Here is a 25,850-nt window from a genome sequence, read left to right on the forward strand (position 1 = left end):
TTGGATGTTTAATATTGTGACAGCCTGGCTAGATGATCACCTGTGCCATTTCTTTGTCCTATGGGAGTAGCTAGACATTTCCTAGTCTCCTTTACAATGCCTTGTGGTGACTGACCAATTTCTAGCCACTGGGAGCTAAAGTGCTATATGACTATTACCAGTCCTGTCTCATGAATCCTCCCAACATGATCCTCTACTTTCTCCCTCTCTTTCCTCAAATACTCAGCAAGGAGGAAACAATTTTAAGATACTAGGGATAGTGGAACCATTGGTTAGAAAGGGCTTCGGTCCCAGGATGACTGAATGAATCAGAATCCCTCTCTCAGTCTGCTATTGGATGATAACAAAGTTAAGAAATAAATATTTATTGCCTTGGCCATTACAGACTTGCAGAGTAATTAGTTCATACTGACTAATACACTTATTAAATACTATTAAAAGTAGGTTTTGAATAATTCAAAGGTCTCACAAAACACAGCTAGATTTAGAAAGTTTGCAAGTACTTTATTGATATTGTTTATACTCTATCTTCTAGCAATGCCCCTGGACTTTTAATTCTATTATGAGTAGAGAGCATTAACATCATCTTGCTGCAGCCACAGCTTGCCCAATACTGGATCCCTATGTTAATCAGAGCAAAGGAAGAGATAAAAAAAAAGAGTGTAAAATTTCTTTATTAAGTTTCTCCTTGGGTGCTAAGAGTTTTTGTGAGCTTTTTATTCTACTCAGTAAGAAAGTAGTACACTCAAGGTCTTTCTGTAAACTTTAACATTCTTCTTGGTGGAAAAAGAAAAATGAAAAAAAAAAAGAAAAAGAAAATGTGGCCTCTTAGAACCAGAAGAGAGCTTCAGTCAATTCAGTTCAGTTGCTCAGTCATGTCCGACTCTTTGCGGCCCCATGGACTGCAGCACACCAGGCCTCCCTGGTCTATTACTGACATCCAGAACTTGCTCAAACTCACGTCCATTGACTTAGTGATGCCATTAACCATCTCAACCTTTGTCATCCCCTTCTCCTACACTTCTCCTCCTGCCTTCAGTCTTTCCCAGCATCAGCGTCTTTTCCAATGAGTCAGTTCTTCGCATCAGGTGACCAAAGTATTGGAGCTTCAGCTTCTGCATCAGTCCTTCCAGTGAATATTCAGGACTGATTTCCTTTAAGATTGACTGGTTAGATCTCCTTTCAGTCCAAGAGTCTCTCAAGAGTTGTCTCCAACACCATAGTTCAAAAGCATCGATTCTTCGGCACTCAGCTTTCTTCATGGTTGAATTCTCACATTTGTACATAACTACTAGAAAAACCATAGCTTTGACTAGATGAACCTTTGTTAGCAAAGTAATGTCTCTGCATTTTAATATGCTGTCTAAGTTGGTCATAGCTTTTCTTCCAAGGAGCAAGCATCTTAATCTCACGGTTGCAGTCACCATCTGCACCGATTTTGGAGCCCAAGAAAATAAAGTCTCTCACTGTTTCCATTGTTTCCCCATCTATTCACCATGAAATGATGGGACTGGTTGCCATGATTGTTTTCTGAATGTTGAGTTTTAAGTCAGCTTTTTCACTCTCCTGCTTCACCTTCATCAAGAGGCTCTTCAGTTCCTCTTTGCTTTCTGCCATAAGGGTGGTGTCATCTGCATATCTGAGGTTCTTGATATTTCTCCTGGCAATCTTGATTCCAGCTTGTGCTTTATCCAGCCTGGCATTTCGCATGATATAATCTGCATGTAAGTTCAATGAGCAAGGTGACAATATACAGCCTTGACACACTCCTTTCCCAATTTTGAACCAGTCTGTTGTTCCTTGCCTGGTTCTAACTATTGCTTCTTGACCTGCATACAGGTTTCTTAGGAGGCAGGTAAGTTGGTCTTGTATTCCCATCTCAGAATTTTCCACAGTTTGTTGTGATTCACATAGTCAAAGGCTTTGGCATAGTCAATAATACTGAAGTAGATGTTCTTCTGCAACTCTCTTGTTTTATCTATGATTCAACAGATGTTGGCAGTTTGATCTCTGCTTCTTCTACCTTTTCTAAATCCAGCTTGAACAAGTGGAAGTTCTTAGTTCACGTACTGTTGAAGCCTGGCTTGGAGAATTTTGAGCATTACTTGGCTAGTGTGTGAGATGAGTGCAATTGTGGGGTAGTTTGAACATTCTTTGGCATTGCCTTTCTTTGGGATTGAAAGAAGAGATCTTAGGATCCATATTATCCAATCCACTTATTTTTAGAACTGAAGAAAATTAGGATGTGAAAATATGGGTGAAAATCATAGCTACTGGCAGAGTCAAGAACTTAATTCTCCTGACTGTTTCTTAGTGTTGTATTCATTCACACTTCTCCCTCCACCACCCCCACCCCATGTTACCTACCCCTCTCTCACATGTATCTTATGTTCTAAGGCATGGTTTAAAAAGCAGAAGATTAATATTATGGCATTTATCACTTTTTCCATCCCTTCCAAGACTTCCTAAAGTCATTGTCAGTACCTCAAAATCAAGTTTAAAAGAAGATCAAAATGTAGAGAAGGAGAAATACTATATGACATCCTTCATATGTGTAATCTAAAAATAAATGATATAATTGAACTGACTTATAAACAGAAAGAGACTCACAGGCTTAGAGAATGAACTTACAATTGCCAAGGGGGAAGGATGGTGGGAAGCAGTAGTTAGGGAATTTAGGATGGTCATGTACACACTGCTATATTTAAAATGGACAACCAAAAGGACCTACTGTATAGCACAGGGAACTCTGCTCAATGTTATGTAGCAGTCTGGATGGGAGAGATGCATATATATGTATGGCTGAGTCCCTTCACTGTTCACCTGAAAATATCACAAATTGTTAATCAGCCCCCAATACAAAAGTAAAAGTTTTAAGCAAATGTTTAAAAAAAGATCAAAGTGTTTTGGTGTTAGATTGTGGCTTGTCAGTTGCTGCTGCTGCTGCTGCTAAGTTGCTTCAGTCATATCCAACTGTGTGTGACCCCATAGACAGCAGCCCACCAGGCTCCCCTGTCCCTGGGATTCTCCAGGCAAGAACACTGGAGTGGGTTGCCATTGCCTTCTCCAATGCATGAAAGTGAAAAACGAAAGTGAAGTCGCTCAGTCATGTCCGACTCTTGGCGACCCCATGGGCTGCAGTCCACGAGGCTCCTCTGTCCATGGGATTTTCCAGGCAAGAGTACTGGAGTGGGTTGCCATTGCCTTCTCTGGGCTTGTCAGTTAAGAGTGGATTTCTGGTGAGAAAATGAGTCACAAAATCCAAATTAAGATATTGGCTGCTTGTTTAAACACCTCCAGAATAATGGTTAGTGTCAAAATTAGCACATTTAACATACTCATGGTATGTGAGCTTTACTTGAATCATGAGAGCTTTACTTGAATGTACAGAAAGGTGGTTTGAAGAATGTGAGAATAATCATACGGTAACAACTGCAGCAGTAATCATGGCAGTATACACAGTGGGCACTCAGTAAATATTGACTGATGCTCTCCTTCTGCCTTCAGGCTGCATGGTACCTAAAGCAATTCAGACAGATGAGATTGGATCTCTGTTTAAAGTTGGTCTCCAAGGAAGGTCATTTCCAGCTTCCTAGTAACCTGTTTAAGCCTTAACTGCTCTCATTCTCTTCAAGTTTTATTTTAAATCCCTCAGGAGGAACATTTCCAGAGCCCTGTCCTGGGAGCCTGTAAGAAACAAAGTTTTCAATTTTGTGTTGTGACTGAGCTGATTTTGCCCATCGTTGACTGTGAGAAGGAACTTGGAGCCTTGAGTGAGCCAGCCAGGGCAAGACCAGAAGTATGTGGGAATTTTTTATATTTGAATATATTTTAGCTTCAATTGTTGTTGCTTACATGGACTGAATGACATTGAAGTGATTTATGACAAGTCACTTGAAAAAAATATATATGTACATGTGTGAATCTTCCTGAATAGCAAACTGATCTTTCTTAAAGAGTCAATTCATCATAGAAGAAACATCTCACAAATTTATCAACAGCTGTATTCCCAGTGGATGCATTCTCTCTGAGGTCTGCCATCTGTTCCAATTATTCCCTCATTGTTTTTGTTTTAAAAGCATGACAGGTTTATAACCACTATGAAAAATTCCTGGTGTGTATTTTTTTTTTCATGTAGGGAGGGGGGAAAACTCTTCAATTTTGGAATTTGTATGTCAGACGCTGCATGATGTTGGCAAAAGTTAGACTAAATTGGAACATTTAAATCTCTTTATATCATATTATATAAAATATAGTGATAATTATCACAGGGTCAGCCTCCTTCACATGGTGGCATAGTCATTTTCAAAATGCTACATTGGATTCTCTGGTGGTCAGTGGGTAAGAATCCACCTGCCAGTGCAAGGGACATGGGTTTGATCCCTGTGTGTTCAGTCCTGTCTGACTCTTTGTGACCCCATGGAATGTAGCCTGCTAGGCTCCTCTGTCCTTGGAATTCTCCAGGCAAGAATACTGAAGTGGGTAAGCCATTCCCTCCTTTGGGATCTTCCTGACCCAGGGATGGAACACAGGTCTCTGGCAGTGATGGAATATAATATATATATTATATATATAATAACATCTAGCTTCTTCCACCTCATTATCTAAAATGAGGTGACAAGGCTTAGTTAGAGAGATGAGGCATTGCTTTTCAAATCAAAAAGAAGCATAGTATCCTTTTAGTTAATATCTGACTAACCCACTGAGTCCCCTGAAGAGCACAGTTTAAGGAGAGGTAACCACTTGGGAAAAAGTGTTCACTTCACTTGAATATTGGCATTTTCATCAGGAAAAGTTATTATAAATAAAGGGGCAATAAGGTAGTCATTCTGCTGATTTATTTAAAGGACACGCATAACAACAATAATAATATAGTTAATGTCTTTACTGCATATATTTCTAGCACCAGATGTATTGCATGGAATCAAATTGATTATGTATTGACAGTAAAAGGTGAAGAGAGTTGACCTTTATCTAGTTAATCAAGTTAGTATAGATCAGAAATTGAATACAGGCTACTTAATCTTTTTGAAAAAATAAATTTGCTGCCAATTTAAAGCATCAGGAAAGTTCACCTAAAGTTTGTTTGTTTTCTCTTCATGAGAAATAGAAGATTTAACAATGTTGTGTATGAATTCCCACAACCAACTGACCTGAAAGGCAGCTGACCCCTTTATGAGTCATGTAGTCGCTAATTCTTCATGGTTGCTAGTGTTCCCTATTGCTTCTTCACACAAAGCTTTATTCAATTATGCCTGCTTGATCTCTGTAAGCATCTGAGTTTGTGATGTCTGTATAGTGTTGAGGGAACCAGATAATCCTTTTTGAAAGAGATAAATAATAATCAACCTTGGGTCCTTAATTATCTGATGTAACTTATGATTTCTTATTGGACTAACCCAGTGGTCTAAGATGGCCTCCAATTCCTCCTCTTTGGAATGCTTATCAAAAAATTGCTGCGGATTCACTTGAGAAGAACAGATTGCCACCATACCAGGACCTTACACAATACAGTTTCTGTAGTGAGGGAAATAGGGGAGTTTTCTATAGGGAAGTCATTGGCCCTTGAATACAGAATATAGTTCCAGATCTCAGACATGCAGGAAGACCTAGCTGTGTGGGTCTGTATGCCTACAAGGTAACAATAACCTTAGACTGTGAAGTGGTACAAAATCAAGGGCAGGACTATTTGGCAAATAGATGGGGAAAAAGTGGAAACAGTGACAGATTTTATTTTCCTGGGCTCCAAAATCACTGTGGATGGTGACTGCAGCCAGAAAATTTAAAAGACATTTGCTTCTTGGAATGAAAGCTATGACAAACCTAGAGAGCATCTTAAAAACAGAGATATCACTTTGCCAACAAAAGTCCACATAGAGCTATGGCTTTTCCAGTAGTAATCTACAAATGTGAGAGTTGGACCATGAAGAAGGCTGAGCACTGAAGAAATGATGCTTTTGAACTGTGGTGTTGGAGAAGACTCTTGAGAGTCCCTTGGACAGCAAGGAGACCCAAACAGTCAGTCCTAAAGGAAATCAACCCTGAATATTCATTGGAAGGACTGATGCTGAAGCTGAAGCTTCAGTACTTTGGCTATCTGATATGAAGAACTGATTCACTGGAAAAGATCTGAATGCTGGGAAAGATTGAGGGCAGAAGGAGAAGGGGGCAACAGAGGATGAAATGGTTGGATGGTCTTGCCAACTCAATGGACATGAGTTTGAGCAAACTCTGGGAGACAGTGAAAGACAGGGAAGCCTGGTGTGCTCCAGTCCATGGGGTAGCAAAAAGTTGGACACAACTTATTGACTTAAAAACAAGGACTATTTGGAAATTTTAGATAGTTATTAATGATTGAATCCGCATATTGTCTGAGCAAATTATAATTTAAACTTTTACCTCTTCCTTTTGATAGATACAGTTTTGTTTTCTACTTACATGGAACGCTAGCTCTTTAACTTTGTCATCTATATGCTTAGTTAATTTTGCTGTATTCTAGTAAAATTTAATATGGAAAAAACTATATAGGCATGTATTGGAGAACATAATGTAATGAGTGCTAATTTGGAAGATATTGTTAAACAATATTTGGGGTAAAATAATAAAATCTATGTCCTCAAACATATATGCAGTGGCAGAACTTGAAAGAAATAATGAGTTGAAAGTTTATTAGTTTGAAGATCTTGGACTCTTTAATTCAAACGTGTCTATGATCTGTACGGGCATTTCCCTTTTAATTAGTCCATGGAAGGAACTGTAGACTTTCTCAGAATGTGGAGTAGATATATCTGAGTCCATTCCCTTCTATACTTTGTAATTAACATTCGCCATTTTGGATACTGCCTTGTCTTTCTTACCAATAGGCGTTCCCACTCCATAACCTTTGGAGTCAATGAGGCCCCCGATCTGGGTGAGGTTGCAGTTTCTCTGCGTCACATACTCGATGCTAGTGGACTCCATCAGCAGGGCATAGTCAGTGGTGAGCACTCGATGGATCCCCTCATCACTGTTTTTGACCAGGGCAGTCTGCTGCCTGCTACTCATGAAAGCCCACATCTTCTCATAGGTGGATATCTTCGATTTCTGCAGGGAAACAAACATACCTGCCAGCAGAGAGTGCTGAGAAAATAGGCCCTGAAGCTATTCGAAACCCCAGGGATTCAAACTGTGTAGGGAGGATTCTTTCTCTTTAGGTAGGAAACTAATATTGATGATCCTGGGACTTTAGTTTGGTAGTTGTCAAAGAAAAACCCTTGGGGGCACTGAGGAAGCTTTGGAGAAAAAAGAGATCCTGCCCCATTGATGTAAGACATTGCGTCAAGATCCTTTTGCTGATTTCAGAATGGAAGAGACAACGTTGGTATCAATGACAGCATTTTCCCAGTGAACACTGGCCACTTAAGAAGAAGACATCAAGGCCCCATGGGCTAAGGGGTGACTAGATCACCCCAGGACTCTATTCATTAATTCCATTGCCTTCAACTACTTAACTTCAGTAGGCATTGTTTTACTGTTCTGGTATGTAAATTTTAACATTCCTTTGCAGGGAGAGCCTTGAGATTATACCCCAGAGTTTCTCTGCTTTATTTATGAAAGAACTGCTGATTACTCTTATCTTCTCTAGAAAACTTAGAGCAAACGCTCTTTCAGACTGAAATTCAGATCAGAAAACTCTTCTTACTGTCTTCTTATATGCCTTTTTTGTATATACTTAGCTTTAAATTCCAATTATGTTTTAGATAATGAGGACTAAATTTTTATTTGAAAGTGTTGCATGATTTGTTTACATTTTGTTTTGTAATTTCCATATTGTCTCCATTTTTTTCTGTATTTGTCTTCATTTGCATCAGCACTTCCCTGTATTAATTTGAAAGATGAAAGACACTAGGGAAATTACTGATAATTTAGAGCAATCTCTAGCTCACACATTGTATATGGTACACACACACACACACACACACACACACACAAGAACTTCCTTGGCAGGCACAGGGCTTATCATCTTACCATCTCAGGAGTGTAAAGATGCTTAAAACATGATTTGTGGTCATAAGCAATGAATGAAATATCTGTGAATTCAACGCTAGCGTGGTTACTCATGTTCAAGTGTTCCTGGGGGCTCACTCAATTCCTAAATCTGTTTAAGACCTGGGTTAATGCTGTCAGCTTTATGAGTTGAGGGAGGCCAGATGGCTTTATTTTGGGTTGTTAAGCATTTGAAGAGCCCCTTGAGAAAAGTCTCATGAGACAAATAGCAATTCAATAAACAGTACCTTCTAGATACTGGTGTGTTATGGAAATCATTTTGTCATGATCAGGCCTGTGTGAATTACTCCTCACACTCAGAGATATCTGAAAGTTAGGGTTCGTGTCACCATGAAAAAGCGTGTTTTTGAGGTTGGGGTCAATGCCTAATTTGTTGGGTAGTTTTAGCCTAGAAGAGTCTGATAATGCTAAATTTATAATAAAGAGCTACTTGTGCAAGTGCAAAGAGGTCAGTCTGTCTTTCGGCAGGGAATATACTGCTGGGAAAATTATTCCTCCATCAAGAAACTTCCTTAAGGGAAAATATTTTTTTTAGAATTATGAAATTTTAAAGTTGTCAAGAGACTTCAGATACTGGCTCATTCAAACTCCTGTTTTCATAGCGGAGGAAATTTTGGTACAGAAGGTTTGGAGACTTCATGAAAGTCACAAAACTGGTTAATATGTACCATAAGTAATACTGGAACTCAGTGTGAGATTAGTCACTCAGTTATGTCCAATTCCTTGGTCTTGTGGACTATAGACCACCAGGCTCCTCTGTCCATGGGATTCTCCAGGCAAGAATACTGGAATGTGTTGCCATTCCTTTCACCAGGGGATCTTCCCGACCCAGGGACCAACCTGAGTCTCCTGCATTGCAAGCAGATTCTTTACCATCTGAGCCACCAGAGAAGCCCCAAACTTCAATCCCCTGCAATCTAATTCAATGGTCTTTCCATGCTTATTTTGGGTAGGTGAATGTCAGTCTTGCTAAATTCTTCTGAGAATGATCTTCACCTTATGATCTATCTGTGACACTATAGCATATATTCATGACCTTGAATAATGCCCTGAGGTTATTTGTGATTTGGTATCATGTTAATGCAAACTAGGAGCTAGCCCCATGTAAAAAATCCATGAAACATCTATTTTCCCTTATATTTAAATTTTATTAAAGATAAATATTGTAAATAGGTAGAAAATTGGATTTTTGTGTGTGTGTGGTCTATGGAAGCTAGAGGGCTTTCCAGGTGGAGCTAAGTGGTAAAGAACCTTCCTGACAATGCAGGAGACATAAGAGACTTAGATTTGATCCCTAGGTCGAGAATATTCCCTGCAGAGGGGCATGGCAACCCACTCCAATATTCTTGCCTGGAGAATCCCATGGAAAGAGGAGCCTGGAGGGCTACAGTCCATAGAGTTGCAGAGTCAGACATGACTGAAGCGACTTAGCTTGCATGCATGGAAGCTGAGGACAAAACAAAGTAAAAGATCAGTTCATTCATAAGAAATAGACCACCTGGGGAGGAGTCCTTCTTGGAATTTATGTATTGAAGGACATGGAAAAAGATGAGAAGATTCAACTGAAAACCTATACACTTGTTATTGATCCCAATCAGTTGTGGTTCTCAAATCGTCTGCAGTGAAGGACTGTCTATGTTTTCATTCCAGGACAGACCTATCTAGAGTCCTACTGTGTTATGGTAGGTAGGGATTCATATCACTCATACCAGGTGTGGCTCACCAGATTAAATTTTGACAGACTTCAAAGTGGTCTATATTCAAGAAGTGTCCATTAATTATGTTCTTGATGCCACCACAATATCTGAGAGCTACAGCACTTCTAAACTCTTATTCTCGTTTTGTTTTTTAATCTTATTGCAGGTTGGTAACACAATGTTTCCTGAATCAACACATATCATATCACACTTTGATCAGCACCACTCACGACTGAGCGACTGAACTGAACTGAACTGTAGAGCTGATGGGACTTCCCTGGTGGCTCAGTGGTAAAGAATCCACCTGCCAGTGCAGGAGACGAGTTGGATCCCTAGGTTGGGAAGATGCCCTGGAGAAGGAAATGGCAATCCACTCCAGTATTCTTGCCTAGGAAATCCCATGGGCAGAGGAGTCTAAAGGGCTACAGTCCATGGGGTCACAAAGAGTTGAACACAACCTACCGATGGAACAATAACAACAAATATAGCTGAAGGTCATTAATTAATTCAGGGTCATGACCATGACCTTAAGGTTGGAGTAGGTTTGGAGTAGAAGGTTGATCTTGGCTTGAGTTCCCTGAGGTGCTAGAAGGGAAATCTAGCTGGCATGGAGTGTGACTCATTGAGGACAGAAATTTTCCTTGGTAAGATGGTCACTTGGTGGAAGACTTGGTCAAGTAAAAGGCATAGGGAACATTCTAAATTTCTCTGGGCCCCTCCTGCTATGTTTGCTCCAGCGTAATAGTGGAAAACATAATAGCACCCTTCTGGTTTCATTTCAAGTTTTCTTTCCTCATTTAGAAAGTGGGACTGCCTTCTATTCTACATTTGAAAAACTGGGGAGCTTAGATAGAAAGACCCAGAATGTGGCTAAGAAATAACCTTTTTAGCAGTTAAAACTATCTGTAGATGGCTTGAGCACTAGGATATAGTGCATTTTCTACCACTGGGAACTTACAAGGAGAATTTCACTGTTGGACAAGTTTCACTTAAGGATCTTTCAACTCCTAGCTTCTACTCTTCAGACCAGCCTTTTCACATTACTTATGCAGGTCCTAACTTCAGCAATAGTGAAGTGACACCCAGGTGTCATGTTGATTAAAGAGCCAATACACAGTGAAGGTCTCTTTCCCCCTTATTTTTGAATTCCATCCTCTGTTATACTATGTTTTGCAATATTTTATTTTCTGTTTGGTCAGAAAGTAGTATTTTTAGAGTAATTAAATTAAGTTTATTTTTTAATACATAAATTTTAAGACACAAATCTTAGTAATTCTTAAAAATAAAAGCATGCTTTATGGAACATTGTCATAAATATTAAAAGACCAAGCAAATCGTTTGAATGACAGTTTGGATGTTTCTGCACTTCTAAATCTTCTATAGCCTCAGCCTGTTAAATTGCTCTAAATAATACATGTTTAAAAAGAAGAAACAGTGATTGCATTTTATTTCATCGAATATGTCAAAGGTTAATTAGAAGATTTGTAAAGTACTCTGGGCTTCTTATCAAAAATCACTAAAACTGAAAAGTCCTCATTTATTAAATCTGAAATTCTTTAGTTTTTTTTTTTAATCTTACAGGGGCATCAAGGTTTAAATACATTTACTTTGTCTAATTAAACCTGATTATATGGCTATTCTGATGCTGATGAAAGGTTGTTGGCAAAGAATAAGCATTTTTTTCATCTAAAATTTGTTATAAGGGAGTATAACTATATTACCATTTGATGACTTGTTTATTTCTCTTTTTTCTCTCATAATTCTTGCAGGTTAAACAATCAATGGGAAATGATTTACAATTGGTCTCTGTGCACTTAAAAACTGCCTATTGAAAATAGTAATAATAACCAGCACATGCAGTGTTTACTGTGTGCCCAAAATGATTCTAAGCACTTTGCATTATTAATCCATTTAATCTTCACAGTGTTCATATGAGAAAGACACCATTATTATTTCTCCTTTACAGATGAGGAAACAGAATGCCATATAAAGAATTGATGAAACTAGGACCTGATCCTAGCAATCTGGCTCTAGGGTATGTTTTCTTAACTAATAGGGAATCAACTATTTGTTTTAACGCAGAGAACATCAAAATTATGACTTGGCTGACATTTTAACATCATTAACACATTTTGTAAAAAAATAATTTCAGTAAAAAGCTGTGGCATCTTTCTATTATAACCAGTGCTGCTGCAATTCGTGTAGTCATCACACAATGCATGGAAATAATTTACATGAATTTAGACAGCTTATATTTGTTTAGACAAAAAATAATTAGTGTTTTGGGAACTGCAACAGTTGTAACCTGAAAAGAAATGTAGATATTGTTCTATTTCATATAGTTTCATTGGTTTCAGTTGCAGGGTTTTTACTATTTTTTTCTACTATTTTTATTTTACTATTTTTACTATTTTACAGGTAAAATATGGGTGAGTTGTGGAGTGTAATACAATCCTAAGACTGATAGTATGTGCATTTTATAGACCTAGCCCTCTAATATTTTATTTTTACTGAAATACATCACATTATTTCTTCAACCAGGTTATAGGGCTTCTACAGTAAAGATGTGTAATCCCATTATTCAGTAGAATGAATAACTGCAATTCTACTTCAGGCCAACATATATAAAGATTGTGTATATATATACACCTATTTATACACTAATTTTTACATATATCCATAACCTCACACAAATACCCTAAGGATAGATTATTGATATTTGATTTTTGTTATCTTGTAAACAAATGGTCTTATAAATATGGTAAATACATACTTATAGAACAAATAAAATACCAAAGACAGTTACATTTCAAAATGTCATCTCTGACTTACTTTTATTTTAGATAGACATTGATTAAAAAAAAAAATGGGACTTCCCTGACATTGATTTTAAAAAAAATGGGACTTCGCTGGTGGTAAAATGGATAAGAATCCACTCGCCAATGCAGGGGACACAGGTTCGATCTCTGGTCCAGGAGAATTCCTCATGCTGTAGAGCAACTGAGCCTAGGCTCACAACTCCTGAGCCTGTGCTCTAGAGCCAGTGCTCGCAACAAGAGGAGCTGCTGCAATGAGAGGCCCATGCACCACAGGTGGGGAGTAGTCTCTACTCCCTGCAAACTAGAGAAAACCCACACAGCAACAAAGACCCAGTGCAACCACAAATAAATAAACAATAAAATAAAATTTAAAAAATTAAAAAACCTTAAAAATCAATCAAAGACGCAGAAATTAGCCATGCAGTCATCCAAACTTGTAAAGCAGATGTATCAGAGGTGAACCGTTGCCTTAAAAGCAATCATTTTCCTTAACACACGATTGAAGTGAAGTGAAAGTTTTTCAGTCATCTTCACCTCTTTGTGACCCCATGGACTGTAGTCCACTAGGCTCCTTTTTCCATGGAATTCTCCAGGCAAGAATACTGGAGTGGGCAACCTTTCCCTTCTCCAAGGGACCTTCCAGACCCAGGGATTGAACTTTGGTCTCTCGCATTGCAGGCAGATTCTTTACCATCTGAGCCACTAGGGAAGTTTAACACATGATTAGATATATTATTTCATTAAATAATAAGTTATCCTGGATTTTTAAAAATATGATTTAATTTACAAAAGTCGCTTTGAAGAAAGCATTCTCAGATGAAAGCATTTATACTATAGTGAGGGGCCTCTATCTTTCAAATGTATTAATATATAATATGATCATTCCAGTTGATTACGCTCTTACCTTGAATTGACAGAAAGTTATGACATTTGCACAATCTCCTAGGTTTTTAAAAATTCATGTGTTCCCTTTAACAATTTCCCTCAGTGGGATTTAAACACCTTTGCTAAAACATTTTTCATGTTTTTCTCCTGTCCAGAATTAAAGATTGGTCCCTTACAGGCAATGTGTCAGGCACTGAAACAGGTTAACTTTAATTGACCTCATGGATTTCTCCCTAAGCAATACACTTTTAAACTATAGGTACTTGGCAGTTTGAGCACTCATGGCAGGATTGGCTGGATCTTTCAAACAAGAGCTAATAGCTCCTATGTGAAGAGTTCCTTCCTCTGCAGAGAAGTTTGTGAAATGTCTTTCATTTTGTGCTTCGTTACATGACTATTTCTGTCTGAAACCTGTCTGCCCATAATGGCTCATTGCTTCAGATGCACTGGTGCAGCACTGGTGCAGTAACTTTCTTGAAATATCTTTTGAATTAATGAAAGTACCTAGCCACTCTCTGGAAGATTATAAAGGTTAGAGACTCCCTTATTCCCACAGCAGGTCCAAAGTCCCCAGACCATGAAAGCCAGCAATGACAAACCTGTTACGATTTTTTTAAAAATCTATTTTGTTTAAGTCATTTTAGACTGAACCATGATATAATCTGCGTAATCCTCTGACCTGGGTCTGAGACGATTTTTACAAGGCTAGCTTTTACTGAGAGTAAAAGTCTATGGGGTCGCACAGAGTCGGACACTACTGAAGTGACTTAGCTTAGCAGCAGCTTTTACTGAGAGTCATTTTTTACATGAGTATTTTCTATTCTGGGTTCACAAGGACTTTTCCTATGTTCACACCACTTCCTGTCTGCATAAGGCATGCTACTTAATCACATGCTGAATTGTATTTAACAGGTCTGTGCACATCTTGTCTCTTTATTGCTGTTCAGGTTTTTCAGCCTTGAGCAAAACTTTATATCCTCCCTTTCCTATCTCTTACAGTGCCAACTTCAAGTACTGGTCAAAGTGGAGATCTTGGAAAAATGTCTAAATTGAACTGAATTGAGTTGAACTGCCTCATTCTTCTTCTCAGCTGAATTCTAAGGGCAGCCTCACCATCTGCTGCTTATCTACCATCTGGAAGTGGTTCTTCTGCAAACGCCTGTATGTGCTCAGCAAGCTTCCAAGGACTAAGTTTTTCCTCTGACTTGGCCTCTGAAAGTCTTTGAGATTTGGGCACTGGCACTCTCTGGAATTTTTCTGTCCAGTACCAGAAGCCACACCACTTAGGGATCACTGATGGGGAGGAATCTGAACAAAGACCAAACTAGAGAGGGTTTTTTCTTTAATTCAGAAAGTTGAAAAAGTAGAACTAATAGGTAGGAACAAGAATTGGATGCTAATGGTGATGATGTTGTAGGTGATAATTATAATAATCTTTAGCATTTTTTCTCTTTTTTTAATTTAACAGTTGTCTTGTTTATAATTTGCCAAGTAAAGCAAATAGTATTACAAGCACACTACCTCTATTAAGTTATGTATTTCTTAAAATAATATTTCAAGGTACAGAGGATTTAATAACTTACCAAGGGCTACATAGCTAATGGGGCTTCTCCAGTGATTCAGCAGTAAAGAATCTGCCTGCAATGCAGGAGATGCAGGTTCTATCCCTGGGTCAGGAAGATTCTCTAGAGGAGGGCATGGCAACCCATTCTAGTACTGTCTGGAGAATCCCACGGACAAAGGAGCCTGGCGGGCTACAATCCATAGGGTCGCAAAGAGTTGGACATGACTGAAGCAACTGGGCGCATATGTACACATACAGCTAATAAGCAGTAATATCAGAATTTGAACCCAGGATATCTGGCTTCAGAACAAAGCTCTCCTCTAAGTTTTAATTTTATACTAGTTATATCTCCTGAGAAGACTGGCTGGGATCCCTAATCTCTGAACAATGAACCCAAATCAGTATTCTTGGATGATAGTTTGCAAGAGGCATTGAGAAAAACCCTTGTTTTAGGCCTTAAATGATTCTTCAAATTTTAACATGAGAATCATTTCTTCACCTAGGAAAAAGATGTGAGTTGCTAAACTGTCACTGTGAGACTAAAGTTTGGCCCATTCCATTTGTCCAAAGGTAATTAATGGAATTAATAATTACAAGGAGAAAAAGCAATTTTTCACATGTCCTACTTTTTATGAGATGTGGAGAAGATTAGTACCTTAGTGTATTTGGGTGCCACTGTTCTCAACATTGTTGTGTATAAGAGAGAAAATGGCCTTAGGAAATCTGCTCTCAAGTTATATCCATAGATCTTGAACTGACCACTCTTTGTACCTCCTAAGATGCTGAGTTGGTCTCAGAGAGTGGGGAGGGCAGCAAAGTCTATCATTCAGGATTTTGAAACAATTGAAAGGACCAAGCAATTCAACAGCAGAGAGCTGAGAGACCAATATAATTAATATCATATTATCGATTAGTACTCTCCTGAGTAGAAAATAACAAGAGAATTTGTTTAAAAAGTTTTCTTATATGAAGTCTCTTGAAGTTCTGAATTATTAACATACTGATTTATAAAAAGATTCCATTTTAAAGTTAATAGATAGATTTGTCCAACAAGGACAAATGAAAGGTCTCCTTATACTTGGAGAATCTCCTAAAACATCTTCGACAGCCCCTGGACAGTTGATAAAACCCTCTGCCTTTCTTTAACTTTGACCTGGTAATTGGTCTCCTGGTGACTGACACCCTGTTATCAAATAGGCATTATATCATCCACAGTGCGAAGGTCTTTAAGACTCAGGTGCAAATGACCCTGTGGAAGTATAATGTTTAATAAGCATCATTAACTAAATGCCCTTGGTCACAAAACTTAAAATTGTTCTTTATTTTAATGGGCATTAGCATATAGATATCTTGAGGTGTCCATCTACAAAACTTTGTGAATATACATGTATTTGAATTTATGACTTAACCCCAGTTCTTTGTGTAAATACAGTCCCTGGTGATCACCGTGATTGTTCTATGAAGGAAAACGATTTTGGCCTCCCTGGTCTTAGACAAGTCATACCGTGACCCAGCACTTGATTAATAAATGTCAGTTTATTCTCTCAGCCTTGTCTGAAATCAGATGATGAATAGTGAAACCTCATCTGAGCTATTTTTAAAAAATAGCTTTTTTTTTTCCACATTGAAAATCAAATATCCCAAATCTGAAATATAAGGGCAGGTTGTCTGCAAGAATAGCAGTCTAGATTAAAAAAAATAATAAAAAGTCAGACTTTGGATGGAAATTTTAGTGAGCGACTTCTGGTCACTTTTTAAGCAGTGTGTGTGTGTGTGTGTGTGTGTGTGTGTGTTGTGGTATGTGTGTGTGCTCAGTCGTGTCTTACTCATTGCAACCCCATGAACTGTAGTCTCTCAGGCTCCTCTGTCCATGGGATTTCCCAGGCTAGAATACTGGAGTGGTTGCCATGTCCTTCTCCAGGGGATCTTCCTGACCCAGGGATCACACCTGCATCTCCTGAATTGGCAGGCAGATTCTTCACTACTGGTGCCACCTGGGAAGCCTTTTTCCAGCAGAACCTCTACTAAAAGCATCTCCTGTTTGTGTCCCAGAGACAAAAGAGTTAGTGAAGAGTTAGTGTACTTTGCTTATGGATTTTAGTAACTTCCATCATCCTTTTCAGCTTTCAACTACCTATTCTTCAGCTGTGAAACAACTTAGAATCATCTTGAAAGCGAAGAGTTGGCTTCACCATTTGGATGTGCCAAAGGGATATTTTGGGGATATTGAGTGTGATGAAAAAGTGCTTCTTAGAAATTTCCTTGTGACTGAGTACGAATGGAATCCATATGGGCAAGAGTTATTACATCCCCAACAGATCAGAATGTGCTAAGCTAGACCAGGTAAAGGAAGCTTTCCTTATTGATTCCACAACCGAAGAGAGGATACTGTCTTTGATTAAGAGAGAAAGGGAAGGAGGGACACCGTAATGGCACAGCAGAGGTGATGCATTAATGTAGAGCCAGGTCAGAACTGAGTCCTCGTGACTTTAACTGCTGTCACTCAGTGACAGGGTGGAACTACCCTGAGAGCTAAAAAGCTGGCATGTTTCTTTCCCTTGCAGAATAATCCAGCTTAAAATCCCCGAGTGTGGATCCCTCTGAAGCTTTCTGACAGCTTGCCTCCCTCAAGGGGAAAACTAAATCGGATTTAGTCCTTGTTCTCTTTTTGCAAATAAATTCCTTCTTGATAAATAGGGTTGCTGGGCTACGAGATAACTTGTAAATCGAGGAACATAGAACGGCTTCTCTTCCTCTGTGGATCTCTCTGTATCCTTCCTGCTATGGTCTGAATGTTTTCCCCCCAAATCCATACGTTGAAATTCTGACCCCCCGAGGTGATGGCATAAGGAGGTGAGGTGTTGGGGAGGTGTTTAAGTCATGAGGATGGAGCCGTGAATGTGATTAGTGCCCTTATTTTATAAGGATCCTAAAAGACCTTTGCCCCTTTTACCACAGGAGGACACAGCATGAAATCTGCAACCTGAAAGAGAGCCCTCATTTAACCATTCTGGACTCCAGTCTTGACTTTCAGCCTCCAGAATTGTGAGAAATAAATGTCTGTTGTTTATAAACTTCCCAGTCTGATGTTCTGTTATAGCAGCCTGCACAAATACACTGCTTCACATCCCTCCCTTCTTTTTCTTTTTTCTTTCTCTGATAGAATTCATCTCTCTTAGATTTCATCAGTGCATTTGCTCATTTATTAAAAACATATTTTCTGAGTGTCTACTATCCTTTACTAGGTATCTATTATGTTCCAGGTACTGTTTTAGTTTCTGAGGATATAAATGACAAACAAAAGAGACCAATTGTCTGTCCTCAAGATGCTTATCTTCTAGAACTCTCTGAAGTTTGACTGAACTCTGGCTCTCCCATCAATAGCTTTATAAATCTGTGGCAGGTTATTTAATGGAGCTATGCCTCATTTCATCCCAATCCCAAAGAAAGGCAATACCAAAGAATGTTCGAACTACCACACAATTGCATTCGTCTCACACACTAGCAAAGTAATGCTCAAAATTCTCCAAGCTAGGCTTCAACAGTATGTGAACGGTGAACTTCCAGATGTTCAAGCTGTATTTAGAAAAGGCAGAGGAACCAGCAATCAAATTGCCAACATCCGTTGTATCATCAAAAAAGCAGGAGAGTTCCAGAGAAACATCTACTTCTACATTATTGATTACGCCAAAGCCTTTGAGTGTGTGGATCACAACAAACTTTGGAAAATTCTTAAAGAGATGGGAATACCAAACCACTTGACCTGCCTCTTAAGAAATCTTTATGCAGGTCAAGAAGCAATAGTTAGAAATGGATATGGAACAACAGACTGGTTTCAAATCAGGAAAGGTGTACATCAAGGCTGTACATTGTCACCCTTCTTATTTAACTTATATGTAGAACATATCATGCAAAATGCTGGGCTGGATGAAGCACAAGGTGGAATCAAGATTGCCAGGAGAAATATCAATAACCTCAGGTGAGAAGATGACATCACTCTTATGGCAGAAAGTGAAGAGAAACTAAAGAACCTCTTGATGAAAGTGAAAAAGGGGAGTGAAAAAATTGGCTTAAAACTCAACATTCAGAAAACTAAGATCATGGCATCTGGTTCCATCATTACTTCATGGCAAATGGATGGGGAAACAATGGAAACAGTGAGAGACTTAATTTTGGGAGACTCCAAAATCACTGCAGATGGTGACTGCAGCCATGAAATTAAGACTCTTGCTCCCTGGAAGAAAAGCTGTGACCAACCTAGACAGCATATTAAAAAGAAGAGACATTACTTTGCCAACAAAGGCCCATATAGTCAAACTACGGTTTTTCCAGTAGTCATGTATAGATGTGAGAGTTGGAATATAAAGAAAGCTGAGTGCTGAAGAATTGATGCTTTTGAACTGTGGTGTTGGAGAAGACTCTTGAGAGTCCCTAGGACTGCAAGGAGATCCAACCAGTCCATTCTAAAGAAGATCAGTCCTGGGTGTTCACTGGAAGCACTGATGCTGAAGCTGAAACTCCAATACTTTGGCCACCTGATGTGAAGAACTGACTCACTGGAAAAGACCCTGGTGCTAGGAAAGATTGAAGGTGGGCGAAAGGGATGACAGAGGATGAGATGGTTGGCTGACATCACCTACTTGACGAACTTGAGTTTGAGCAAGCTCCTGGAGTTGGTGATAGGGAGGCCTGGTGTGCTGCAGTCCATGCAAAGAGTTGAACATAACTGAATGACTGAACTGAACTGAGTGACTGAAGTGAACTGAACTGATGCCTCACTTACTTTCCTACTAGTGGCTCAGAAGGTAAAGAATCTGCCTACAATGCAGGAGACTTAGGTTCGATTCCTGGGTTGGGAAGATCCCTTGGAGAAGAGCATGGCAACGCACCGCCATATTCTTGCCTGGAGAATCCCATGGTAGATGAGACTGTCAGGCTATCGTCCATAGCATTGCATAGAGTGGATATGACTTAAGTGTCTTAGCATGCATATATATATGCCTTATTTTTCTCATCATACAATGGGGATAATATTAGCTTTTTCCTCAGTTGCCCTTTATAAGGATAAAATGAAATAATGTATTTAAAGTGTTTAGGAGCAGAGTGTGTGGCTATGAGCTAGTGTGTAATGCATGCTTCTTGTCTCCCTGTCATTGTTTGTACTCTCATCACGGTGTTTCTCCCTGAGATGCTTATTGTCTCATTTGGCCAGTCACCCCAGAAACTTACCCTGGCCTCATTTTCAGGACCAGGGAGCAAGCAGGAGCCTGCTCTGAAAATGCCCAGGGAGCAGCAGTTGTGAGACTAGTGCTGCATTATTTCAATGAAAAGCACTATCCAAGAATACCTTAATGTGTTGACCCTAGGGTCCTGCCAGCTGACGTGGGGACCAACACTTTTTTATGAGCACAAACAAATCAAAATAAGGTTAAAGGGTACTGTGTGAATTCAGTGATTGATTGGATGGTGGCAGAGTCAGATCTATGGCTTTTTCAAAGCATAGCCTCTCCCTCTTTTTATATTTATGATGTGCATCTTAATAAGCAGTATTCTTGCCAGGAAAATCCCATGGACAGAGGAGGCTGGTGGGCTACAGTCCTTGGGGTTGCAAAGAGTTGGACACGACCGAGCACACGCTCTATGTATACTATACTATACTATAGTAGTTGTAGAATCTTCTCTGCTTCTACTTGCCCCTTTCCCAATACTCTAAAACTTTTTGATATTGGTGAAAGAGATAAGTCATTTCAGACATTTTTTCAGACATACTCAGTTCTGCTTTAGCAGTGTCCCCTCGGTCCTATATGCCTTGCAGGTCACTTTCCTGGTTTCTGACAAGTATTGTGATGAATTACTAGCTGGGGGTAGCTTGTGTTTCTTCACACTATTGATTTTAGGAAAATTTAAGCTTTCAGAAAGTTGGAAAGCCAATATTTAAAGTCATTTGTCCTGAAAACAACACTTGTCCCAAAAAGAAACAATCACCACACTTTATATCTTCATTAAATCAATGACATATTTCTTAAAAAAGAAAAAAGTGTTTAAAAATCATCATTTTTTTTTAATACAGGAAAAGAAAATCCTAACATTTTAAGATTACTCTGTTTTTTATAAACCTCTGAGTATAGTATACTCTTTTTATTAAGATTTTTTTTATGTGGACCATGTTTTAAAAACTTTATTGAATTTATTAAAATATCACTTCTGTTTTATATATATATATATATATATATATAGAGAGAGAGAGAGAGAGAGATATAGATATATGTTCTGAGGCATATGGTATCTTAGCTCCTTGACCAGGAATCAAACCCACATTCCCTGCATTAGAAGGCATTGCACTGGATTGCCAGGGATGCCCCCTAGTTTACTCTTAAAACAAGTTTTTATTTGTTTGCCTATTACTGTTGGTAATTGCTAAACCACATTTACTGCATAAGTAATAGATGGGAGCCTGGTGAGCTACAGTCCATGGGGTCGTGGAAAGTAGGACACAACTGAGTGATTAACACAAACACATACACAATACCAATTTTTGTGAACTGTTATACCAAGACCTGTTCACATTTTTTTACCCTTAATATTTTGTCTCTACTTTAATATTCTCCACAAGTCAGAGTAGTCCACTTGGTCCTGGGGTGGCAACTTCGTTTTGGTAATCCGGGTGTGAAATGTCAACAAAAGCGTTTTTAGAGTTTATGTTGGTTGCAGTTGTTTTCCTTCCCTGCTCCCATGCGCCACCCGGCCCCACCCACACAGGCACAATTATCTCTTACAAGAAGGTCCTCGTCTATCTCTGTTTCAAGCCAAGTATATGATTTTGAGCAGATAATTTAGCTTCTGAGGGTTTTGTTCTTTTCATGAGTAATGTGAAGGTCTGAATCTTTCTGATCTCTAAGGTTTTTTTGTCATCTCTAAAGGTTTCTGGATCTATTAAAATCCATATTTTTCCCCATGGGAGATACAGTATCTGAGATTTGATAATAAAACTACTACAGCTTATTCTATATGCAAGGCTGACATCAGCTTCATTACTCTGGGTAAGTCATTAAAAGACATGAACAACAAAATGTACTTGACACTAAAACTATATTGATTCTAGCTTAAATCTCCTTTGGTGCCTCAGGAAGCTCTCTAGGCTATGGGGAAGGCTTCAGGCTGTACTGGGAGCACTATCCCTGTTGGTGCAGATGAAATATTAGACTGGAGTCTCCTGGGATATTTTTGGATTTAATTTTCCAATTAAATTCCACTAACAACACATTTACTTGTCATCTGTTCCTGTGTCATCCAGTATAGAACATGAATGAAACAATGATATTTACATATTTTGATTGGAATTTCAGATTAAGTGAACTTTATTTTGTGAGTTCCATATGTGATTCATTAATTAATGGATGTAAAGGTAAGAAAAGATATTGAAGGTACTGATATGTGGAACTGAGTGTATTAAATTGAGGATAGAAGAATTGATATCTAAATGGTGTAAAGGCAAGAGAAAACTGTTGAAGGTAGAGAGAGAGATGTGGATTTGAGTGTACTATATTGGGGATAGAAGGACTGATATCTAGATGAACTGAAGAAATTGCTTTACCCTGACTGCTGTGGGCACCTGGGTTCTTTGTAATCAGATTACATCATTAGACATTTTATTTTATAAAGAAATTGCCTAACAATTTCTTTTTTTTTTTGGACAGACTCTTATTCAACACCCTTTTTCCATCAGTATGAGATGACCATTGAGAATATTCTGTTAGTTCCTTACCTTGAAGAAGGTCATTGTTGATCCATCTCTGACGGCCCCATATTCTATCTTGGTTTGTTTTGCCAAATCATCCGCTGAATCAATGGGGGATTCCATTCGCTCTACTGTCAAGAAGGCGGCCAGATTGGCAGTGTAGGACGAAATGATGATTAGGGTGAAAAACCACCATATCCCTCCAACTATTCTGGTCGAGAGAGCTTTGGGCATCAACTCTGATCCTGTGATGGTATCACCAGAGTAAGAGTGTTAAAACAGGTATGAGAAGGGAGAAGACTCATGATTCAACAGTAGTCTAGAGAGATAATGCATTTTTGTGACTCAAATCATAAATCTATCAAGCATTTATTCTCTTGTGTGTAGGTGAACAGATGTATCTTTTTAGAAAATGAAGTAAAATTTAAATGATCTTTTATCATTTATCACTGCTGCTGCTTAAATGTGATTTATTTCCATTTGATGGTTTTAATGGTTTTAACCCTGAGATATTCTATGACTAAAATTTATAAACAGCTTAGTTGCTTAGATTTGAGTTTGTTTGCTTGTTTTTGCTGAAAAATCCTCAGACTTCTGGGCTTTTTGTACTGTCTAATATACATCTTATTGTGTGAAATAAAATGTTCTAGGTTGTACAACAGTGAAAGCTTTAAAATGTTAACATTAACATTTTATCTAATATTAAAGAATGGGAGAAACTTTCAAAAGATTTACATACCATGTTATTTATCACATGCATTTAATAAAACATTGTTTTATTAAATCAAAATTATATTGGGTGCAACTGTACTTGACAGCTGATGAATCATTATTTTATGTTATTTTTGAAGTAAAAATTATTTTTTTAATGTTGATTCTTGTTTAACTGAAAATAATATATTCACTGAAAAGGCACAATTTTGTCCTCAAATAAAGTACAATTTAATTATACTTCAAAGACTGGCTGTATTGGAGGTGGAAAGGGGCCCTTCTTGGTAAAAACACTCACTTTAGTGTTATCAGATGGTTCCTGATTATTTGTAAAAAGGTAATATAGAGACGTTTAATGTATTTACCAAGAAAAACAAAAAACATCTTTCTCTCTTGAAGAAAGGGTATACAGGCAAAGTTTACCTACAGAAAGGACAAGCATTTGTGAAAGCTCTCTAGCTCAAAACTTTTGATCAAGCTGAGCTATGGAATTTTATAAAACCAGCAGCAGAACCAAAAGGGGCAGAAAGACATATGCAGCCCTTACCCTAATTGTATCGATCCATGGATGGATTTTGGTTAATCTGCTTGCTTGAAATTCACCATTGCTTCTCTCTTAGCATTTTCTCCATAAACTTGGAGAAATGATAGAGTTTATGGGACCACTTAAGAAGTGAAAGGCAAACGCCCTAAGTTAAATCTAAAGTGTGAAGTTCAGCAGGTGAATTATATGGTTTAAAGGAGTCTTTCACTGTTCTGATTGTCTTGAAGTTTTGTCATTAGTGGCTTAAGATAGAAAGGGAAATTGGAGTTTTCCAATCTACAAATACATGAATTTATGCTCAAGGTTAATCTGTAAACAAATGCAAATATTGCTCATGAAATCAGAGTCAGCTCCAGGCTCATGATATGCATTTAAATGTTGGCAGAGTTTCTTAGCTTTGAATTAGCTATATTCTTCTAAAGCTATTCTTTGTACTTTATTCTCTTTTAATGAGGTTAATGGCTTCACTGTGTTTTTTCTTTTTTTTTTTTTGCTTGTTTGTTTGAATTTGAGTGTGTAACGTTACACAGATTTATAACAGTTTTCATCAAATTGCTTCTAAGGATTTAGTAAGATAGTGCATTGCTGTTGCTGTAATCTTGCAGTTTAATGGGATTTATATGCTATGGGTGTGTATGTTTAATGCCCAAGTTTGTTTCATATCTTCGTACTGAATTGATCTAGCAGCCTCGTGGCAGTGTGATATTATTTTAGATCTTTAGTTGGCTATCATTAAAATACCATTTATTTCATAAAATACCCATAGGAAATAGGTAATACAGTTAGTAGATATATTTTCTTAGCTTATAGGTATAGATTTTCTGCTGTGAATTTACCCTTATTTTATTTGGTTGCGTTTGTGAAAAGATCAGGTTTTAATTTATTATTCATATAATTGTGTATTATATGGCAGGAAAACTAGGCAGACAGATGGATAACCAACTGTCTACATGCAATAATAAATTCACATCTATCACACTTTAAAATAAATCATATTTATACATTTGAATGAAGTTGTCTTGGAAATTAAAAATAATTAATAGGAACCTATTGATACTACATTTTAAACCCTTGGTAGATGGTATGAAATTCTCAACACTTCATCTTTTGAAAAAAATTCACACAGTTTTCTGACTTTCATGACTCTCAGTGTGAACTGATATACCTAGAAATGACTTCACTCAAGTCGAGATGATTTGTTAAAGGTCAGAACTCTAGAGGATGAAATCACGACAGTAATAAAAGTAGAATAAAACATCATCAGAAAATATCTGGGATGAGAGACAATACTTGCTGAAGTCTCTTTAGTGCCTTTTACGGCAGACATGACAGCCAATCCTGATCCAGACTTTGCTCACGCTCTGTAGAAAAGAGAAAGCCTGATCATCACATTAAAAAAGAAATTAAACAAGATGGTTTCCAGTTGAGTACAGTGGCAAACGTCTGCTAGCAAGAGCGCAACAGTCAATATAGAAGTTAGCTACCCGGTCCAATGCCACATGCTAAGGACAAATGCACGCACAGTCACCAGTACCGCAAATTTGTACATCATCATATTTTTTTTCACCTGACAGATACTTTAAACTTCTTGAAAAACAAGCAGAGTCTGGTTGGGGCTGACTGTCATGTACCCAAGGTCGTGGTAACTGGCAGACACTGCATCCCACGGTTTGCTGTGGATGATGGGAAACTCCAAACAGGTAGAATATAAAAGAGAAATCTAGGGGGAGGGCACACGCATACGATGGGCTTCCCTTGTGGCTCAGCAGTAAAGAATCTGCCTTCCAGTGCAGGAGACATAGGTTCGATCACTGGATCAGGAAGATCCCCTGGAGAAGGAGATGAC

General features: G+C 38.3%; 1 protein-coding gene across 2 annotated transcripts in view; it reads right to left on the reverse strand.

Moving 5' to 3' along the window:
• The window catches only part of GRIK1 (glutamate ionotropic receptor kainate type subunit 1), a 171,822-nt gene that overhangs the window by 22,179 nt on the left and 123,793 nt on the right, over nucleotides 1-25,850 (reverse strand). For both annotated transcript variants that reach the window (XM_040227736.1, XM_040227728.1), the window contains exons 12-13: nucleotides 22,777-22,994; nucleotides 6,858-7,083 (exon numbers count right to left, since the gene is read on the reverse strand). In XM_040227736.1, coding sequence (XP_040083670.1) covers nucleotides 6,858-7,083; nucleotides 22,777-22,994 — 444 coding nt within the window. The remainder of the gene's footprint in view (nucleotides 1-6,857; nucleotides 7,084-22,776; nucleotides 22,995-25,850) is intronic.

This window comes from Oryx dammah, unplaced genomic scaffold (assembly GCF_014754425.2).
Source record: "Oryx dammah isolate SB20612 unplaced genomic scaffold, SCBI_Odam_1.1 HiC_scaffold_2, whole genome shotgun sequence".
Taxonomy (NCBI): Eukaryota; Metazoa; Chordata; class Mammalia; order Artiodactyla; family Bovidae; genus Oryx; species Oryx dammah.